At 30.6% G+C, this 22,329-nt stretch overlaps 1 protein-coding gene across 2 annotated transcripts in view; it reads left to right on the top strand.

Annotated features, from left to right (window-relative positions):
- Positions 1-19,870, top strand: part of LOC129972602 (protein phosphatase 1 regulatory subunit 16A-like) — a 107,308-nt gene extending 87,438 nt beyond the window's left edge. For both annotated transcript variants that reach the window (XM_056086800.1, XM_056086801.1), the window contains 8 exons: positions 275-345; positions 1,790-2,039; positions 4,102-4,226; positions 5,301-5,426; positions 8,219-8,294; positions 12,274-12,391; positions 14,377-14,488; positions 16,951-19,870. In XM_056086800.1, the coding sequence (XP_055942775.1) occupies positions 275-345; positions 1,790-2,039; positions 4,102-4,226; positions 5,301-5,426; positions 8,219-8,294; positions 12,274-12,391; positions 14,377-14,488; positions 16,951-17,586 (1,514 nt within the window). In that variant the 3' untranslated portion in view covers positions 17,587-19,870. The remainder of the gene's footprint in view (positions 1-274; positions 346-1,789; positions 2,040-4,101; positions 4,227-5,300; positions 5,427-8,218; positions 8,295-12,273; positions 12,392-14,376; positions 14,489-16,950) is intronic.
- Positions 19,871-22,329: the final 2,459 nt, after the last annotated feature.

Here is a 22,329-nt window from a genome sequence, read left to right on the forward strand (position 1 = left end):
TTTTTATATTAATAACAAATAGAATTTTTTTTAGAATAGAAAATTCTACTTTGGTTTTCTGTTGTGTATTTTTATGTTATTATATATGAACCTCCCATGCCAAAAAAGCAATTTTATTTTACATTTAAAAAACTTTATTTTACATTAAAACTATTTGCGTTTTCAAAATCAAATGCTGCTTTGCATATTAGGTTTAGATTGAAATAGTTTTACTTTGTTATTTTTTCAATTATTGATGACACAGAAATTAATGAATCCATTTGGTCTTTATTAGTTCGAAGGTTGCTTATGTTAGGAGTTAGTCCTGATTCGACTAATGAAGATGGTCTAACAGCTCTTCATCAGGTGAGATAATACACAATGTTTTTTTAAATTAGAAATAATTCTTTTAAAAAAGCTATTGCTTTAAGATAATGTTTATTTAAACATTGGTTTCTTGATACGAAATATGCGAGAAAAAGTAATATAACTCTTAAAAGATTCGATTTAAGATTTTGATTTATTATCATTTTTAAATATCCATCCTTACGTATGGGATTGTAGTAATTCAAAAGAGAGCATCGATTTAAGTAGAAATAATCTGAATTGGAATTTTACCAACTGAATTGCAAACCGTATTAGACTTTGTCCAAATTCGTCAACAGGTTGACACTTCTTTAGTCCATTTTAGTGCTTAATGTGAATACGAGGTGAAAAATATGTGAACACGATAATTCGTTTTCATGTCCTTTCATGTCTTTCGTTTTCCTCAGTCTTATGTGAATATGATAATTAAAAAAAAAAAAAAAGACAAAGTGGGTGAATTTTGATATTCTTGCAGCAAAATTCTAGATCTGTTTATCATTTTGGGCCAAATCATCAATCGTTAAACTGTTTACATAACAGAGTGACGTTTTCTGTTGATGGCAAATTAAATTTGAATACGCGCTCTGAAACACAAGAGACTTGATCATATATGGATCTGTCTAGTTATTTTCCGCTAACAGTCAATTCAGTATTGCTGTCAATGGAACCAACTCGCGTGACTACAGTCACATGTCAATAGCGCATGCTTTTATGATGTTTTACAATGCATTATGACGTCGCGTCATTTTTCCTACTCCCAGATACGCAGTGGATTTCACAATTAAACTGAGCCGTGATGACCATTTAGATACCAGTCTTGTTCCATTTAGTGATCATTTAGATTTAGTCTTGTTCAGATACCAGTTCTACCAGAAGGTTGCAAATTGGAAATACGAGTCTAACTAAGGGTCGCCGCACATATGGGCCTGAATGTGTGCATTAAAACAGACATCTTGCCTCTGATAAGATTCAAAAACTTGAAGTGGAAAGTTCCACTTTGAATTCCGTTTTCATCTTCTGCCTGTTAGAACGAATTCCGCTTCTTACTAATCCTCGCTTTGTTTAGAAAAGAAGCATTAATATAATTTAACTAAGTATCAAATTGGTGATACATGTTTGACGTTTATCACCGGACCGTTATTTGGTTATTTTCCAATTGAATCTGAATTTATTGAATCTATTTTTATCGGATTGATGTCATGACGTCTTAAGTATTGCCATTAAATTTTCGACATACTATTTATTATTTAGGGGAACTTCCTCTAGTATTTAGCATAGAAACCATTTTTTAAATCATTTGGCTAAAATCATAGATTTAAGTACGAAGACTATAATAATTGTAGAACAGCCAATCGAATCTATTCATTTTGTCTTTACATTTGAAAAGTAATTGATGCGACATACTTTAATTTCCTGCCATTTCATAAAATATCGCTCCCTTTAGTGCTGCATCGACGACAGCGAAGAGATGATGAAACTCCTTTTGGAATTTGGTGCCAACGTCAATGCCAAAGACAGCGAGCAGTGGACGCCCCTGCATGCCGCTGCCACCTGCGGGCATTTGCATTTAGTGAGATACCTCATAACCAAAGGGGCAGATCTCCTGGCTGTAAATGCCGACGGCAACATGCCTTACGACATCTGCGAAGATGAAAACACCTTGGATTACATTGAATCGGAGATGGCTAAAAAAGGCATGACGTTTTCATTTTGTTTTTGCTTGCAAAGGCAATTCATATAAATTCTGTGTTATATATAATATGCAAAGTAGGAAGGGCAGACCTTCATATTATTGCCTTTCTGTGGGGATCTAACTCTTAGAGGCATTTGCCGCTCTCATAATTTAAGCAAAAAAATATCTTTAAAATAAATTATATTAACAATGATTTAGTTTTTTCTCCTGTTTTTAAATGTATATTGCTATCGTCTAAGGTTATTTTTATATTTTAGTTTATAATTTTAAAACATACAAAATATTGAAATACAATAAAATTGTTTGAATTTTGAAAATAATAATACCAATCATTTGGCAAAATTATTAGAATTTAAATTTAAAATAAGCTTAATATATTGTAAATGATGAAGATTTGACACATTAATTGTTCCTATTTTGAAATGTTATATATATATATATATATATAAAACACAACATACATATATCTATACTTATATAAAGCTCAATTGTGTGTGTGTTGGCGCTCTACAGGCCAGACAGTTTGACCTACAGCAACCAAATTTGATACATGTATACCTTGGAAGTCGGGTATGTGCACCTGGGGTCCCATTTTTTAAAATTTTTTATTAGAATTTTAATTATTAATTAAAAACTAACTTTACCGCCAAAAAAATCTTTTAATTTTCCCCACCGCCAAATCAGTAAGGCTCCAGTTTTTTTTCTTTCCCCACGCTAATGTCGCTAGACTTAAAATTTTTCGACCGATTATTTCAAACGATTCTGTTTATTTTCTTTATGTTTGATGCATTTAAAATTAAACATAGTTAATTAATCAATCTTTCAGATTCATTCTGAAGCATTTTGAATTAAAATAAAACAGAATAAAGGAAATTAAAAATTTATAATCTGCATAGCGTCACCCCAACTGATGTAGAAAAATTCACACATTTGCATTACCATAACTGGCGATGAAAATTCACGCATGCGCATTGTTTTCCTATTGTTGACAACTATTATCAACGGATGCAGACTTGATTTAAATTATTTTTAGGTTAGTTGTATGCTTTTATAATTAAATTGTATTTATGTTAGTTATATATTTTTTGTATATGTTTATAGTTTTAATTATATCGTTTTTTAAGTACTTTTTTAACCTGTTTTCAACCTATTATTTTAAACGATTCTGTTTATTTTCTTATTGTTTGATGCATTTGAAATTAAACATTGTTAATGAATCGATTTACTCATGATGAATCTGAGAAAATTTTATTGACAAATTCTTGAGATATTACATAAATTAAGAAAGATATTCCTTATGCCCATAAAGTTGAAACGCTCAGTGACTCTGTTTTCAGTAATCATATTATAAAAAAATGCTTTGTTTCGGTAAAAAACATTATTATATTAATTGCAGATTGATCCTTTCCGCTTTAATATAAAGCATAAATTCTACTTAAGCTAACAGAAAATTAGAGAGATACATATTACGTTATGACTGAAGGCCTTTATAATATTACGAGTGAATTATATGACTATCAAAATTTGAAGTTTTAAAATATTTTGATGAAGAAGTTATTAAAGTAGGAATTGCATAAAATATTTAATTATTAAAATTTTAACGAACATTAAGATTGGCGAACCGGCTGGTCGCCAAAGACGGCTAGTATAATATAAAGACACAACATACTGACGTACTTTACCACTCATTCACTTAAGACAAGTAAAAAAAAAATCCGATATTCTTGGAAAGAAAGGGTTGATTTGAATTCAGTGTTAGCGCTATGCAGCATCACCATGAGCAACTTGGAAGGTTGACGCTTCAACATTCTAATTTTAAAAACTTAAGTGCCCTACTACTAGACAGGCTTCGAAGGAAACATTTAATTACATATTGTTTTACATGAATCTGAGATTCTCAGATTTGTTTTTTATATCATTGGAAATTTGCAAAAATCTTTATTTTAAAGCAAAGACAATATAAATTACATCAATACTAATAAAAATTTATATAATAATCATAAATATTCTGTAATGAATACATTTACTCAAGTTTAACACTGTTTTTGATGCCTTTCCTGCAGGTATAACTCAAGAAATGATCGACGAGACAAGGGCGATATCTGAAAAGCAGATGCTGTCCGACTTGAAGTATCTCCTGGAAGAAGGAGGTGACATTGAATACAGGGACCACCAGGGTGCGACGCCAGTAAGGAGGTTTCTTTATTAAATGCTTTTATTTGAATAAATTTCTTTCGTGTTTGTGAAGACAAATTTTGGATTAATATTTTGTTTCCTGTTGGACAAGAGCTCTGAAATTCTATAAATTTGTGTTTTCCGGACGACAATAGATTTTAATGTTATTATATGTTAACTATCATTTAATCGTTTTAATTTTATCTAGTTTTGACTCAATGCAAGAGACGACATATAGTTGTGGGTCTGTAAAAATATTGTTTACAAAAATCCCGTAATATTTTAACAACGAATTATGAAATGCAATAAAGATTCAGAAAATTTAAAATAATAATAGAAAATCTGGCATTTTAAAAAGCGTGATTTTTAAATGTTATCTTTTATTAATGTACTGCACTTTTTAAATGTACGCTTTTATTAATGTACTGCACTTTTTAAATGTACACTTTTATTAATGTACTGAAATATAAAAATTATAAACATCTATTGATTGCTGCCAAAAATTCTAAAAGTTTCAGGCAATTAAACCAATATTATTAGAAAAGTAAACTTTTATAAAATAACAAACGAAAAAAAATGTGTATTCATTCTTAAATCATGTATAATAGCAGGTTAGAATTTAATGGTTTTACTTACAAATCTTTAATCGGAAAAGTAATTACTTGTATTATGATGTTTGGTTAAAAGTTTGCTTGTTTTAAAAACCCTTTACATTGGTAAATACCTAAATTATTTTCAAAATAATTAAATAAAATAATTATGAATAATACAATATGCTCAGTATTGAAAGCAGAGGTCATTGTCGGTCAAATCACATATTCTGGAAGTTCAAGGGCTTAGGGCAGTAACGTGGTTATTTAGTATATGCCATTAATTATGCACAGAAAGAAAAAAAAAGAAGAAAAACTTCTTTTTTAAATCGCTATAAGATACATTCAATAATTTTTTTGTGATTTTTAATTAAAAAAATGCTGATAATTTTTTATAAGCTTCTTCATTTTTGTAGTAAGAATATTCTGGAGGTTTGACTGTATTTTTTTCTGATTCTGTCGTTGAGAATTAAGGGTTTGTGATTCTCTTTCTTTAGCTTCATATAGCAGCAGCAAATGGCTATGTGACCGTAGTGGAATTCATACTGGACAACCACGGCTCCACAAATGTGTGTGATAACGACATGTGGCAGCCCATTCATGCGGCGGCTTGTTGGGGTCACGTAAGTATAAAACATTTTCCTAAAAAGAATCTCTAGATTTTTTTTTCCGGGGATCCTAACAAATGATACAGTGGTCTGCTTGGTTAAAAGTCATGTTGGAATAAGTCATGTTTAATTGTTAGAATATTCTGATTTTTTATAGCTTGTGAATTTAAAATAAAATATTCTAGAGGAGAAGTAGGAAAAGTTGAGAACATCTAAATAACAGCTTCAACGAAAAATACAATGGAGAGTTTGTGTGATTTATTTTAACACAAGTTGTTATATCTAGCAGTTTAACGTTTCCATTTTAATTTAAAGTTCAAATGACTTTCATTTATATTATGATTGTTGTGTGCCCTGAGTGATGTGGAGGTCGCATTTCATGCCTTTTAATGTTCAAATTTCGATATTTCGATCTTTTTGATAAAATATCATACGGATTTTAAATTTAAAATCTAGTAAGATTGTTCCTAATTTTCGTTGAACTTCTATAATTTGTGTTTTGTATTTAACTTCGCCACTTAAAAAACATCTTTGACATTTTTTTTCTGTGACCAGTTGGGTTCCTAGTTACCATACTTCCTACATAACATGCATATATACTATTTATATATTGTTACGGATCCCCGGGTTCGCTTGTATGGTGTGAAAACACAATCAGCAAGCCTCAGTAGAAAACTAAAAGACATTTACTAAACACAGAGACACAGACAACGGATACAAAGACGACATCTATATTCAGCCGAGACGTACACATGGGACAACACACTGCAGCAAACAGTTGCACACAAGTAGTTATCGTCCACAGCACACAAAACGGCCAGACAGAATCCGGCAGGAGAGGGGATCCTCGGAGCTTCGCTCTACGGTCTGTCCAAACGGCTGAAACACTCGCTGTCTCCTCGCTTTAGCTGTATTCAACTGCCGACTCACTACCACACGACTGGTTTAATAATGCTTCCACCATAGACAACAGGATTCGTCACACAGCATTGTTCAACAATAGCTTGGGCTCCACACCCCTAGCACTCCGTCGTTGCTTCTCTATTCTCTCGAAGACTTGTTACTTTTCTATGATTCCGATCTGGTTCGCTGCAGCTTGAGACTTCCGGCCTTTCATAGCTCCTAGGAAGCAGGCCGAGAATCTTCTAGGCCAATCAGGCGTATCTTGGTTCCTAATGGATGGATCGTTAAAATTCTTGAAGTTTCCAGCATTATCTATTTTATCGATTAAGTCGCCAAGGTCTGGGATAATTGGCTCGGCACCCGAGCAGCATCCGATACAGATGATTCTAAATCGGTCTTTCTGGTGATAGAACTAACCGCAACTTTACAGGCTTGTAACAATATGTATACTTCTATAACTTTGATGTCAAGATCATATACTAAATTTCATTAGTTACTTTTTTTCTATTTTGAGTCATCACATTTTTATAGATACGTATCAAAAGAGCAATAGACGAGCAACAAGTTCCTGAATTTAGTCATAGATGTACAATTTTGATGATATAACTACATGCCGAATTTCATCCATTTAGCTCGCTCTGCTTGTTAATTATCGTGTTCACCTGAATGTAGGCAAACAGGCAGATTTTGCTTAGACAAATTTTATTCAAAATTTCATAAAAACAATTTTGGTGTAGTGATCATAAACCTTATTTTATTTTTGTAATCTTTCCATTTTTTTTATTTATGATGTTCTCATACCATCTAACAGATAGCTCTTTGAAAATCGTGTTTTTGCTCAGGGAATCGTAAAATTTCAAAATGCACCACATTCTATATCAAATTTTACTATTACAGAACTTCTGTATTATATACTCCATTTATGTGAAATTAAAAATTTATTTTTCTTAGTAAAATAAAATTTTAATTCACTAATCAGAGGAATTATAATTTTTCTTGTATTTCAGTAAAGTTATTTCTGTATTCTCCTTTTTTAGTTTTCCCCGGACTTAATCTTTTTTCTTCCTTTGAAATTAATAGAAATGAGATGGAAAATATTCTTCAAGTGCCTAACCAGAAAGTATTAAGATAATAGCTAATAAAATATATTTATTTTCCACAACTTTTTGGGAAGGATGGGGGGGGGGGGCAGGGGTTACTGATGTACTAAAGATTAGATTAAAATCCTAAGATTCTCCGTCTCTTCTCTAAACTGAAGCAATTCATTGAAAATGTTTCGTTATTAGGTAGATTCCTATAGGAAAACTACTTATTGCAATCTTCTCATGACAAGACTTCGGGAAAATTTCTTCAGTTCTTTACCGTTCCAAGTCCCTAGAACACAAACCACCGTTCGTTCAAAAATTTATATGCTTATAACTCTTTACCCATGTTATCTTGTGAACAGGATTACTAGAGTAATTTTGCTTCGATTTTAACTGGCTTGGAATATGTTGGCAGAAATGCAAAAATCTTAAATGTCTCGTCTGGCTCATAGGGAGTGGAAAGGGCTAGTTGAATTATTCATTTCGATATAACTTTCTTAATATTGAAGATAGAAAAATAAATCCAGTTATCCAAATTAGCATCTCATTAAAACGAACAACTTTTATTCTTGAAGTTTTTCGATAACTGCGATATCTTAGAAGTTAGGGGCTGAAAAGTGATTTTCAAGCCATAATTTTGATTGTTTCTAACATCAGCGATTTATGTTGCCAGATAGTAACGCAGATGTAAAGAAATCTGTCTTGGCCTTCCAGCTTGTCATGAGGAATTTTTTTTTATTTATAAATTGCATCATTAATAATTATTTTCTTATTAATAAATTCTTACTTATGTTAATTTTCGTCTTTTACTCTTTGCAGCCAGATGTAATTGAAATGCTGGTCATGGCTGGAGCTGATCTCTCGGCAAAGACGAAAAATGGTGAAACACCATTTGGTGAGTATTCTTTCGTATAAGCCCCTCTGTAAACGATGGTCTCTCGGGAACTTTCTCTCATTCTCTGTCTAAAAAAAGATATCCCTCCCCTCCCCTCCCCTCGTATAAGACTAGGTACCGTATGCAATAATAATTAATGATTTTTCATTATTTATTATATAATTTTTATGCATGCACGTGAGAGATTGATGCTTCGGAGTGCAGCAAAAAGAATGGATGTGCATTTTTAACGCTTTCTTTTTATGACCGATTGAAATCAACATTTGATACAAAATTGTAGTTTGTATTGTAAGATCACATTGCAGATTTCATTTTATATCGCCGCGTTGTTGAGATATATCGTTTACATGTTGAGATATCGCGTTCATAGAAGTTTGATCTTTTATTCGTTTGTATATGAAAGTACAGAGCAATAGACTATCAACTTCTTTATGTATCTGGTACAAACTTTGATATGGAATTATACTTCAAGTGCTATCTATGTCTATGCCAAATTTTATACAACTCTATTCATTACATTTACTAATTGTCGTGGACCTTGCGCAAGGTCAGCCTAACAGATACACTTTCTGTGAATGGGTTTCTCTAAAAATTTTATAGAAATCCAAGAATTTGGCGTAAACTCTAGCTCAAAGAGTTTTGGAGTTATCGTGTTCAGATCTCAAAAGTTCAGGTAGATAAATAAATAATTCCAAAAATGTGTTTTTCGAAAGTTTAAAACGTGAGATTCGTTTAAATCTCGAATTCGAATATTTTCTCATCATATAAGAGAAAGTAAAAACTATCAAAATATGGATAAGCTTATGTAAAAGAAAATCGTTAGTCGCAATGTAGACATCATTAAGTTCAATTTCTCAAATTATTCATTTGTTTATTCTATCGCTCTCTCATTTATTAACACAATAATTCGTTTTATGTCATGCGTAATACAACGAAGAAACATGAATATTAATTTTGGTGTTTTCTTTTTAATCGATTAGATCCAAAATTTGAAGCTGAATAACGCTTTTGATGATAAAACTGTACAATTAATTCAATCTTTCCAGATATTTGCATTTTGATTTTACTGTTAATGTTGCACAAAGACCGGAGGGCCGACAGTTTCTACTGACGGATTTCACCCAAAAATTCATAGAAATATCCAAATATGGACTTATCATGCTATCTGACAGACAAGCATAACAAAAAATGTGTGTGTATGGGGGGGGGTATTCGAGAATATTTGGAATGTGAAGATTCATGAAATTTTAAAAGTCAAATTATTTTATGATTACAATGTTCTGTGTCCTTGGTATACGAGGAAAAAAAGGTCTAAATGTGAAATAGAAATTATATGTAATTTGTATAAATTTTCTAGCCATTTTTTAACTCCAATAATATTATAGAATTAATTCATTCCAGAAATGATGCCAGTTGTGGCCAAAATTAGTTGCAGATATATAATTTCGATGTACCAATAGGCCAAATACCGAATTTCATTTATCTGGCTAGCTTTTGATTCATCCTGTTCACTCAATAAATCAGTTAACAGAACAAATTTTGTACAAAATTTGGTTTTACATTCTCAATATTGATGATAAAACTATTTATCAAATTCCATGCATCTACCATGTCCCATTTTTGAGTTATGGTATTTATGCACATATGAACGGACTTGACGGAATTTTAGTGAAATCTTGATAGAAATCTATATTTTTAATGTGAAGACAGCATATCATATTTCATTAATCTATTCATTAGCTGGTTAACTACTCAAATATTAATATTAGGAGGCATCATATTTCTGGGGGTTTGATACGTAAAGCATTCGTAATGATTATGATATGATTCTTGTATGAAAACTTTATTTATATACTAGCCGCTTCTGGCGACTAGCCGGTTCGCCAATCTTAATGTTCGTTAAAATTTTAATAATTAAATATTTTATACAATTCCTACTTTAATAGGTTCTTCATTAAAATATTTTAAAACTTCAAATTTTGATAGTCATATAATTCACTCATAATATTACAAACGCCTTCAGTCATAACGTAATATGTATGTATCTCTCTAATTTTCTGTTACCTCCCGTAGAATTTATACTTTAAATTAAAGTGGAAAGGATTAATCTGCAATTAATATAATAATATTTTTTACTGAAACAAAGTATTTTTTTGTAATATGATTACTAAAAACAGTCATTAAGCGTTTAAACTTATGGGCACTAAAGAATATCTTTCTTAATTTATGTAATATTTCAAGAATTTGTCAACAAACTTTTCTCAGATTTATCATGACCAGACCGATTAATTAACAATGTTTGATTTTAAATGCATCAAACACTAAGAAAATAAAACGAATCGTTTAAAATAATCGGTTGAAAACAGGTTAAAAAAAACTACTTAAAAAACGTTGGACTTAAAACTATAAGCATATACAAAAAAATATATAACTAACATAAATACACTTTAATTACAAAAGCATGCAACTAATCTAAATAATTTAAATATAATTTAAATAATTTTAATAATTTAAATCATCCGTTGATGGTGGTTGTCATGTCAACAATCAGAACACAATGCGCATGCGTGAATGCCAGTTACGGTAACGCAAATGCATGAGTTTTTCTACTCCAGTTGGGGTAACGCAATGCAGATTAGAAATTTTTAATTTCTTTATTCTATTTTATTTTAATTCAAAAGTACTTCAGAATGAATCTGAAAGATCGATTAATTAACAGTGTTTAAATTTTAAATGCATCAAACATTAAGAAAATAAACAGAATCGTTTGAAATAATCAGCCGAAAAATCTTAAGCCTAACCTCATTACTGTTGGGGGAAAAAACTGAACCCTTACTCATTTGGCGGTGGGGAAAATGAAAAGATTTTTTTGGCGGGAAAGTTAGTTTTTAATTAACTTGGGGTCCCTTTTTTGAATTTTTAAATAGAATTATTTAAAAATTCAAAAAAGGGACCCCAGGTGCACATTCTCGACCTCCAAGGTATACATGTACCAAATTTGGTAGCTGTAGGTCAAATGGTCTTTTCTGTGGAGCGCCAAAACACACACACACATTGAGCTTTATATATAAGTATAGATGACTTCTTATATATGACTTTATATGGTTCTTAATGTCGTCATTATCTATAACATTTTCTCATTCAAGTTAATCATATATGAAAAGACGAAAAAAGTGGGGGGGGGCGTGCTTCTCTGATTACTCTTTGTATGCCATTGTATGTGTCATTGTAAAAGATAAAAGGATTTAATTTTGTTGCACAGCATAACTTCAAAAGTGTACATCCCCACCTTGCTCTAACATCCGGTATCCGAAAGTCCGGCTCTTGGGAGTAATAAATTTGAATTGTCATTCGATGCATAATATCTCTGATATGAGTGACACATGCGACGATCTCTCTAAAGTATGAAGCAATAAGCCCGTCTGTCAAACAACATCACTATTATTGCACTCTCCATGAAAGCGAGAATGATTTATTCGGCGAGTTTTCACTCCCGTATTTCAGATGCATTCTGAAATGAAGGATAGCCTATCATTCATAAAAAAGACACTCCCACCCTGCATAGGTATCCGGGGATATTTGATACTTTCATTGTCGGTTAGCATAGGCAGAAACGTGGGTGGAGTCCTGATTTCTATTACAATTCACCCCTACATACCCTCGATGGGTGCAAATTCAGTCTAGTGGTAGCTCAAACCCACTATTTTACTATACATATCCATATGGGGAGAAGGTTTTCTTATTTATACTCAACCAGTGCAAGGCAACATTAAGTGACACATGTAATTGTGCTACATGACATGCGCAGTTATATTTGCCTTGCAATTATGATGTCACGGGAATTGACTCCATTGCTACAATTCGCATATTTTTCAACGTCAATAATATTTTAAGTGTACGAAACGCGTAGTCATGCTTAAAGATTATTTCATCTTTTGTAATGAAAATTTTTCATTAGTGTGTTACTTTCATTTTTCAGATATTTGTGAAGACCCAGATTTGAAAGAACGCATCATGCAGTTGAAGAGTGAAATCGAGACGAAGCGAGCTTCACAACCTGTTAAGCTGAAGCGTTCTCAGAGTCAAAACACAAGGAGGTAAATTGAAATGGAAATTTCATTTATAAAACTATGTTTTTTTTCTTGACACAAATAATGATAATTGTTTCAGCATTGTTGAATACGAATTGTTAATAATGAAATTGATTTAATTTATAGTATTTTATTTTAATTATTAAATATTGATAAATTCCATAATGAGTCAAATCGCTGAAAAATTTTATTTATTGTATGCAAAACATCAACTAATGTTTTCAAGTTTTAATTAATTTAATTTATTGAATATTGCGAGTGAAGTTTGTAGATAATATTTCAGTATATTTCATTTGCCTCATATTTCATTTGCCGCGAACAAAAGGATAATCAGCACAAAAATCCTGTGAACCCTGTTTTTAGTATCTCGAAATTTAGTACATTCAGTGTCTTGGCTCCTTGATTGAAAGTTTACGCATTCAAACTAAACATCTATAATGCAGATAAAAGTAAAAAATATTAAATGTATAACGATCCTCTTTCATTAATGCTATTTGGACATTATCTTCAATATGGGCTCTTGTCTGAAGATTTGAATTGGGGCCAAATTATAAGAAACAAAATTAAAAACTCCATCTCCAATGGTCTCCAAGCCCCCTAATAATTTAGTGGGATAAGATATAGCAAGGCTAAAGAGTAAGAATTAGAGGAAGAAGGTATGGGTTCTATCCCTGACTCTACATTTAGTTGGCATTATTTGAAAATAAGTTTATTAGTATAGACTTTAGCAATAAATTGTTGGCTGCTGAGAATTTCCTCGTTTTTCTTTAAGCAAAACACATGTTGGATAGTTCATTCTTTAAAACTTCCAGGAAGGCAACCTAACCTTAAATAGCAGGATCAAACAATGTGAACTTTGAAATACTCAATGTGATCAGTACCTTTCTGTGAAATAGAGCAGAAAACCTTACAGAAATTTCACCTGTTCTGGAACTCTGCCGATTGACCATTGACTAAAGAATTGGAGAATGCTTAGCCAACAATAACTTTACAAAGCGTTAATTTTTTTTCTCATGTACTTTATTATTTTATATTTACTTTTGTACTATTTTTTAACCTTCTACTTGTATTTTTTTTTCTTACTACTTATTATTTGATATCTATGTTTTGCATTCAAAAAGTAAAATATAAATGAGCCAGCTATCAGTTCTCGGTTTTATCCTTTGGTGATTTGTAATTTTATCTGGTACTTCCTTACTGGATAGGTGAGTAGACTTATCTTTTTCCGTTTGGCTACAATAAAGATCTTGTACCTCCAATATGCTGGAGTTTGGACAGACTTCATATGCTATTTAAGTGTTCTTAGGATGTTACATTTCCCCTTAATACTCTCATTCCTAAGAATGCAAGTACCTTAGAGTACCGGAATTTTTCTTTCAAAGATAAAATTATCTAATCCTCCTGAAAAACTACAATGCAGCCCATGTACTTTAGAGATTGATGTACAAAAAGGGATTCCGCTTAACTGATAGCTATTAAGCAAATATAAGGTCGAACATTCTTAGGGGATTCTTATAAAGCCTCTCTATCTCCCAAATTTGTTCTGTGCGAGTGTCTCTTACGAACAAACACGTGCCTTGGGTATTCAATCAGTCACACTTAACGAAAAGGGGCATGATGCTAGATGTTTTGTGTGGCCACCGTAGTTTCGTTAAATGGCCGTTTGGGGTCTTTCTATAATGACAGAATTAATCACTCTAAATCCAGCATTTTCTTTTAATCTAAAAGTCATTACATCACTTTCCAACTCCTTGGTTCGTGGATTTGGTTATGTTAGGCCAGATGGGATTAAAACTTCCGCTATGCTAAGGTTGTATGCAACGATTTTTTTTTTAAATGACTGCTTGATAAAATTGTTTTATTAACTTAAAAAAGAAGAATAAATAATTGAAACGAATCAAAATAGGGAATATATATATATATATATATATATTAATATTTGAGTGATCTAATCTTGCAAATTCCTGTTTTAATTCTCTTTTCGTTCCCAGCCAATCTGTGAGACGCACCAGCATCCGAGACAAATCGTTGATTTCCAGGAGAGAAGCCAGAGAGGAAGCCAGAATACGGCATGAACAGCAAGAGCAGAGTGGGACCGATGAGGTAAGCATGGTTTCATGAAGAATTCAACTGAAATCATTTGTGATTAAATTCAATAGAAAATTATAACAAAACATTTAATACATAAATATGGGAGCCTTTATAAGGAAATAATGAAGAATTCTCTACCTCCCATCCATAATTAGACCAGTTACCTCATTATTTTAGAGCCAATCAACGGCCGCCTCGCGAATATGATGAGGGTTTCTTCCTCGAAGCAGCCACTGAAACTCGAAAATTGTTAAATACACGGTTTTATATCTTGGTCAAATTTGATCATTTTGCCTAAGTTATATGCACAATCATATGCCTTTAATTCACATTTTTAAAAAAATTCAAAATTTTCTTTTTAATTTATATTTTATTTAAAATTTAAAATGCATTTCCATTTTTATGTAAAACCATATGCCACATTTCATCTATCTAGCTCAGTTTTCCCCCATCTATCTAGCTTGAGTTTTTGAGTAATCTTAGATTTACATACATGGATGCAGTATTTATATTAAAGGACTTAAGTTATAATTTTCTCATGCATATAGATAAAAAATTTCAAAAATTGATCATCCTTTCTGTTCAACTTCAGGCCAGGCTAAATTGTCTAGATTCAACCATGTCTTTTGTTTAAACTTTTGTCAATAACAAATCTTTTTTCTTGTATATTTCATTAATGGGACGGAAGTTGAAATTTTGATCAAAAACATAGTAATTAAAATTTACTGATCAATTACTTTAATTTAAAATTCTTTTTTCATCATTAATTACAATTTTATTTTCTGTGGCGTATATATATCTAGATAGAAAAGGTCTTATTTAATGTGTAACCTATTTTCTATAATTGCTTGTCAATCTTTAATTTATTTGTAGCATTACAAAAATTCCTCTTAAGTTTCCCAATTAATAAAAGACTTTGTTAATAAATTAATTAAAAGGAGCACTGGTCATATATTTTAATCATAAGTGAAATAATAAACTTAACTTTATAATAAATAGAAGAGCAAATTCTTCTCTCCAACTATCTGCATTGTCCAACGAAACCATCTAACACAACTGCCGCTAAGCTGACATGGTGGCTTTACCACTTCATAAACTCACACTAAAAAAAAAAAGAAATTTAAATCTGCTGTTGTAAATTTCAAGTTATCATGTGAGGACAATTTTATTTCGAATTAAAAATTTTTTATGACCTAGAGCTGGATTTTTAAACCACGTTTGATCGCGAAATACATTGATGAACTTGAACTATCCGAAATCTTCCGAAAAAAAAATCGATTGAACTTTATCCCATAATCTTTCTGTAGAAAAGTGTTCATTAATTCTGTAAGATGTAAAAAAGAAAGATTCCGATTCCTAAAAGTTCTGAAATCTGAAAATTTTTAATAAAACCTAGATTTTTGTTTCGATTTCTTTCTTGATTCTAATAATTGTTCTCGTCGATTTGTTTTTTCATCAACAGGCTCAGTGAATTCAAATATTTTTCATTTTTAACTTCGTATTTTCATTCAATTTCTCGTAGTTTTTCTTTACATTCAGACTTTTGTCTGTACTTTCGAACAACCTAACATATCTGGATTTCCACTTCTTTAATTTAAAAATTTTATATGACCCTTGGTCATTTTATTGTCACAAAGAAAATGCAATTTAAGAAAATAATTTGGTTTCATTTTTGAAGGTAAATAAAAGAAAAAAGAAGAAAAAAATGCTCACAATCTTGCTTCAAAGATAAGGTTTGAAAAAGGATACAACTAGAAGAACTAAAACACATTCAGCTTCTTGAATTTGGGAGAAGGGTATCATTTTTATATAAGTTTGCCAATAAACATTTCTCTTCTTTTATTTATTTATTTAACTAGTTTTCTTCAAATTATGAAATGTTGGTCCACGTGCGTTTTATCATTTTTAAAATAATAGAATAGGCAAGAAAAAATAAAGAATTCAAGGCATAGAATTTTTATTATTTTTTAAGGTGACAATATATACTTGGCCGACTTTTTCCGACATCATAAGCCATATTCCTAAAACAATATCTTGTTCTTGCATGATAATCATGTGAAATTCCAACAGCTTTATTTTGGTAAACTCTGATAAGAATCATGCCGAATCCATATCTGTAGGATTTAAATTAAGTGTTGGTATGAAGTGATTCATAAAAACACGATCGATCTTGGCTAATCTTTTTATGTACATAGAATAGCTTTTTATGCATTACAGAATTTCTATTCTAATAATAACGTATTTCGATTTTCCGTTGTAGACACAATTTAAAAGTTATTAATTTTATTTTAAAGACGGTCTCTTTTCTCTCAATATTGAAAACTACAGTTGCTTTATTTCTACAAACCTTCAATTTTAATAACACAGCTAAAGCAAAAAGTCTTAGCCAAAATCGAGATTTCGCCCATAATTTCAAGAAATTTTGCTTTTTCGTCATTGCCGGCCTGTATTTAATTTCCAATCTCTCATTTCAGGAGGAAGAAAAACTTCAGCATGATATGCGAGTGACAGAAAAGGAAAAGCTACCCTCATGCCAGAACAACAAAGATGAAGACAGCGTGCAGTGTCCCATCATCAGCAAAGACACCATCCAGCGTATAAAAGGCCAGAACATGAAGGAAAACATCGAAAACGCTGCCAACCAATTCGCAGCCTATGACCCAAATGAAGACGATATCCACATGCAGACCCAATATTTAAACGCCGTTAACGACAACCTTACAAACGAATTCCACAAACAGACTCTCGATGACATATCAACATGCGATTATGCAGAGACAATGAACCAGCCAGTTATTCATAGTCAATCCGAGTCGGTCAAAGTCGAAATACATGTAACCGTAAACACCAATCCGACCTACTCGCCAAATCATGGGACATTGGCAGATCTGAAGAAACACAGATCGGACATGAGGAGTCGTAGTAGTCTGATCGCCACATCGCAGCAGGACGTGTCCGAGAAAGGGGCATGCAATGGCCATACTTTCAGTGCAACTTACATGTACGATAGACCTCCATCGCCAACAATCTCACTTCGACGCTTTTGCAGCGATCCGTCTGAAGTGGTTGGTGGCGAAGTTCATAAGCAAGGTTGCTGTGTTGTTATGTGACTTAGAAAAGCAATTTTAATACAATGCGGGTTTGACTGTGGGATTTTGAAGTATTCCCACAAAAAGAACCTGAGCAATTTATTATCCGGTGTATTTCAAAATTATTAATTTAATGGGAAAAAAAACAATCCAAACTCTTTTAAACTCATGATGAGTTTTTATAGAAACAAATTCATTTCTTTTATACCATTGTTATCATAATAAGCTGAAAAGTTTATTACTAGCCACATTGCATATGTGGATATATAATTAGATAAACTTAGCGAGACCAATCTCAGAATTAAATTTTTTATCATTTCTTAATTTATTTTCTTTAGTTTTCAGATATTAAATTGAACCATAAGTACAGTTTAAAATAATGACCGTATATCACAGATTCTAAAGTTTCTTCGTATTTTCACTAAAATCAAAAGTGAGAAACTGTATTAATTAGCTTTAGAAATGATTGAGAAAATTAATACAGTTACAAAGACAGCAAAAATGACTTATAGTTCCATGTAACTTTATTTACAGGTATATTTTATCAACAAATATTCATACAAACTAATTCGATCAATACATAAACAAATTCATGACGAATATTTTAATACTAAAGGAGAAAAAGCCACACATTTTCATTTAAATCATTTGTGTTCTAAAGAATTATCTTTTTTATTATCAGAAGTATCTTATGAAGAATTCTTCCATTATCTTGAATCTTTATGAATGTTGTAAATCTTTCCTTGGCTTTGATGTGTAACCTAAAGGATTTATTATTTATTATAATTTTACAGAATAACTTTCAAAGTGCTTAGTGGCAGTTAAATGCAACATTTCTCTCCATAATATTTTTTAAACTTTCATAGATTTTCATCATAAAATGCACTATATATATGATATGAAACCAACAATATTATTTATTAATTTGTTTTACCAAAAAGAAAAGAAATGAGTTCCTTTAAAAAAAAAAAAAAAAACAACTAAATGAATAGGTTTGAGACTAAGAAAATAGCAAGTGAATCTAAAATTTCAATTGAATTACTTTTTACATACATATATAAATGGGAAAATGGAATAATTCCCCGTAAAATCATTTCACCAAATTCTATTATTTAACGTTTAAAACTATTTTCAGTAGATTTTTCTTTCTTTCTTTCGTTTCTCTAAAGTGACCGAGGATAGTCAGAATAAATCTAATCACAACTTTCTATTTCGGCTACCTTTCGATTTTTTTCATACAGAACTCAAAATACCTATAGGCTCAAACCAAATACTTTTTAAGAATTTCTAAACATTGTTTTAAAGAGAGAGAGTTTTCATTCCTGGCCTTATTAGGACTGAATAAAAATTAAAGTTCTCTAATAAGCGGTCATAATTGTGGGTTAAAGGAGCAGTTAAATCTGATAAATTTAAATATCGGTTAAATGATAAATACAAAAATGAAATTAATTGGTTTTCACTAAATTTTAGATTCTTAGATTTATCATACATGCATATTCGGCAAACAATGTTTTTTGTCAGTTTCCTATAATGTATTAAACAATAAAAGAAAATTATTTTTATATAAAAAATTTTAGAAAGTTTATTTTCTGCATGCTGATGATAATTAAGAGCATATCGATGATAAATAACGTTAATATTGATTTAAAACATTTCTTGTGAAAATCAATTATGCACATTTCTTTTTCAAATGTCTTAGCCCAGAATTTTGTTCAATAAAATGCTTCATTTTATCAGTCATCTCGTATCTAAATTCTGTTAAATTTGAAATGCTTAATATTACTGATAAAACAGTCCATCTTAAAACCGGATCATGTAATCTGACATTTAATACAACATTTTGTATATTTCCACTGTATTGTTGCCAACAATATTTATAAAAGGCTTTAGAGAACTATTTCCTTTTTTTCGTTATATGACTTAGAAACATGAAAGCAATGTATGTTGGCTTGATAATGTTTAAAGTTGAAAAAAAAAATGACATAAGCTTTTTTTTTATTATATGCCAATACATGAACAGTTGAACTGGACAACACAAAGACTGAAATAATTAAGATTCTTATTGTTTTAATTGTGCGCATGCTTCTTGAATCGTCATATTCCAACATACAGAACATTCCACTGTATGTCCATGAAGATGAAGTGGCGATTCTTCAATTAGCATTGTGATAGCGTCTTCAAGAATTTGCATCTATTAATGTAATATTTTGGAATTGTTTTCTTTCAGAAATTTAAATCTTGTACATACCTGTTGAATTACTTTGTTCTTACCCACCAATTATTTTAATAAAGATATAAAAATAGACACTTGTAATTTTTATTTCACTCTATTATCAAAGATGTTTGACTTCTTGTTATTTAGTGCATTCTATAAAACGAATAGAAGAAAGAAAAAGTGGTTTATTTACAGTTAGCTGCTTTTAGTGACCAGCTGGTTATTTAAAAAAAATGGATAGTACGAAATATTTAAGCATCAAACTATAACAAACATCAAAGCTATGTAATTTTAATAGCTTGGTACTCATTATGTATCTTAATAGAATCAAAACATATCTTTCAAAGAAATCTAAGTTTCTTATTGTTATAATTTACTTTTTTCATTCCTCACCAACTGGGCCGACAAGAATACTGCTTATATTTTATTTTAAATAAGGTATTCAGATATAACTTCATGTACATGATTCCATCAAATTGTGACATTAAAGCCATGCAAATTTAATTGTTATTTAAGTTCTGTGTATTGTGTGCATGAACCTTTGTAATGGAGAAAGTCCAATAACATTTCACATCATAGCTTTATTAAAAACATAAATATCCGTTTGATCTATCTTATAATTTCACTATTATTTCAGCTTTATTTTTTTTAAATTTGTCTTGTAAATTACACAAATATTAAACACAATCCTCTTTCTTTACTTACCAACAATGGAATAAAATCTCATATTGCATTATTTCATGAAATAAGAAAACTGTTTGAATTTTAGGGCAATAATTTAATCCATTGTTAGAAATTAGAAAAAAACAAAAATGTCTTAAAAATTTACGCGACTTTTAAACTGCTGTCATTAAAAAGACAATTTTTTTAAACTCTGAAATGGCGTAAACTATATTTTTATGTAATTATATTTTCGGAAATTATGGCAAATAAACTCCAAAATTCAGTTTAATTTTTAATTCATTAAAATTCTGTTAAAAAATGCTTTAAAGAATCGTTCCGAGATGCAAAGTTCCACTCTCCAAGGTATATATGTGGCAAATTTGATAGCTGTAGCTCAAATGGTTTGATTTGTAGAGCGCCAACACACTCACACACACACACATTCATCTTTATTTTTAGTATAGATAAGTAAATTAACATCAACGAATTTTACCTATCAGAATTTTCTTACTGCTCAGGAGCGTGTTGCGATTTCTTTCTGTGCAAGTTCGGCGAATCTTATTTATTTTCTACACACGTCGTAATACTGAATTCATTAAATCTGCCCTCTTATGGGAAATAATTTTCTTGGCTTTATATCTGGCATAATATCTAAGGGATTAAGGAACATTTTTCTAAATAAGAACTAAATTAAGCTAAAGGAAATTTATATTAAATATCTTAATTGGGGAGGATGCATTCGAACAATATTTACAATATCTCGATACTATCTGTAAATTGTGATATGTATTATGCAAAATTGAACTAAAAAAGTTTTTTTCACAAAACTGTTATTACAATGTAATGAAAAAATTAATTGGAATATTAATGTTTTTCCTGACAACTTCGGAGTATACTACTGAAAACTATTTTTACATTGCCTTAAAATTCATAAAATTAGTTTTTTAGCAAGATTTTCCAAGAATGTTCCAATCTTCAATTTTTTTTTCTTACCTTACTTTTAATCAACTCTACTCTCCTCTAGTCTACACTCGTATTTTTATTCTTGGCAGTATTTACGAGAGTGAGTACTATACAAGGTAAGAGAGTATTAAATTATTTACTGAGAAAAGGCATACTTACAACATCGCGCACACCTTTGACATTTAAATTCGTAACATTGATTGAATTAAATACTCTTAAATTACAGTAATCCAGAAAAATAATGCCTCGACATCGATCTTTTTCTTTATATTTTTTTTTTCAATCAACTTTATCAATAAATTGCTTCTTTATTTCTTCCAATGTTAAATATATTTTTTGCAGTCACCATTTTATTTTGATAAGTTACGTGCTGATACAATTTGGAAATCTGACGATTGCAAATTAATTTCTATTGATGTCATCAATTGATAATTAATTCGAATTTATTTGATCTATGTTTAGATCAAAACAAATTTTATATTATTAGAAGTTAATAACATTGACTTGAAATTTGAAATTTTTTTGCTAAACAAATTGTTTTGAAGTGTATAAAGGAGATACAGTCATTTAAATATAATATTTTTAATTGATATCTTCTCTTATTCCTATTATCGATGAAAAAATAATTGTAATTTTTTTTTTTTTTTTTTTTTCCTTTTGAAACGTAATTTTGATAAGTACAAATAACATTCTTAGAATCTACTAAGTAAAACGTCGTAGGTCACAGAGAATATCCAAAGCAGAAACAGGAAATTTTAACACAATCATCAAAAACTTCTCATTCCTAGTTTTGAGGGCCCCCCAAGGGGATAATTAATTAGTATAAAAGTCAGTCTGCATCAGAATCTCATTCAAAGCAAGCAAATGATAGACTGCTTCCAGTCTATCATTTGCTTGTCCCTTATATTTTATACCCACAAGTT

Source organism: Argiope bruennichi, chromosome 6 (assembly GCF_947563725.1).
Source record: "Argiope bruennichi chromosome 6, qqArgBrue1.1, whole genome shotgun sequence".
Lineage (NCBI taxonomy): Eukaryota > Metazoa > Arthropoda > Arachnida > Araneae > Araneidae > Argiope > Argiope bruennichi.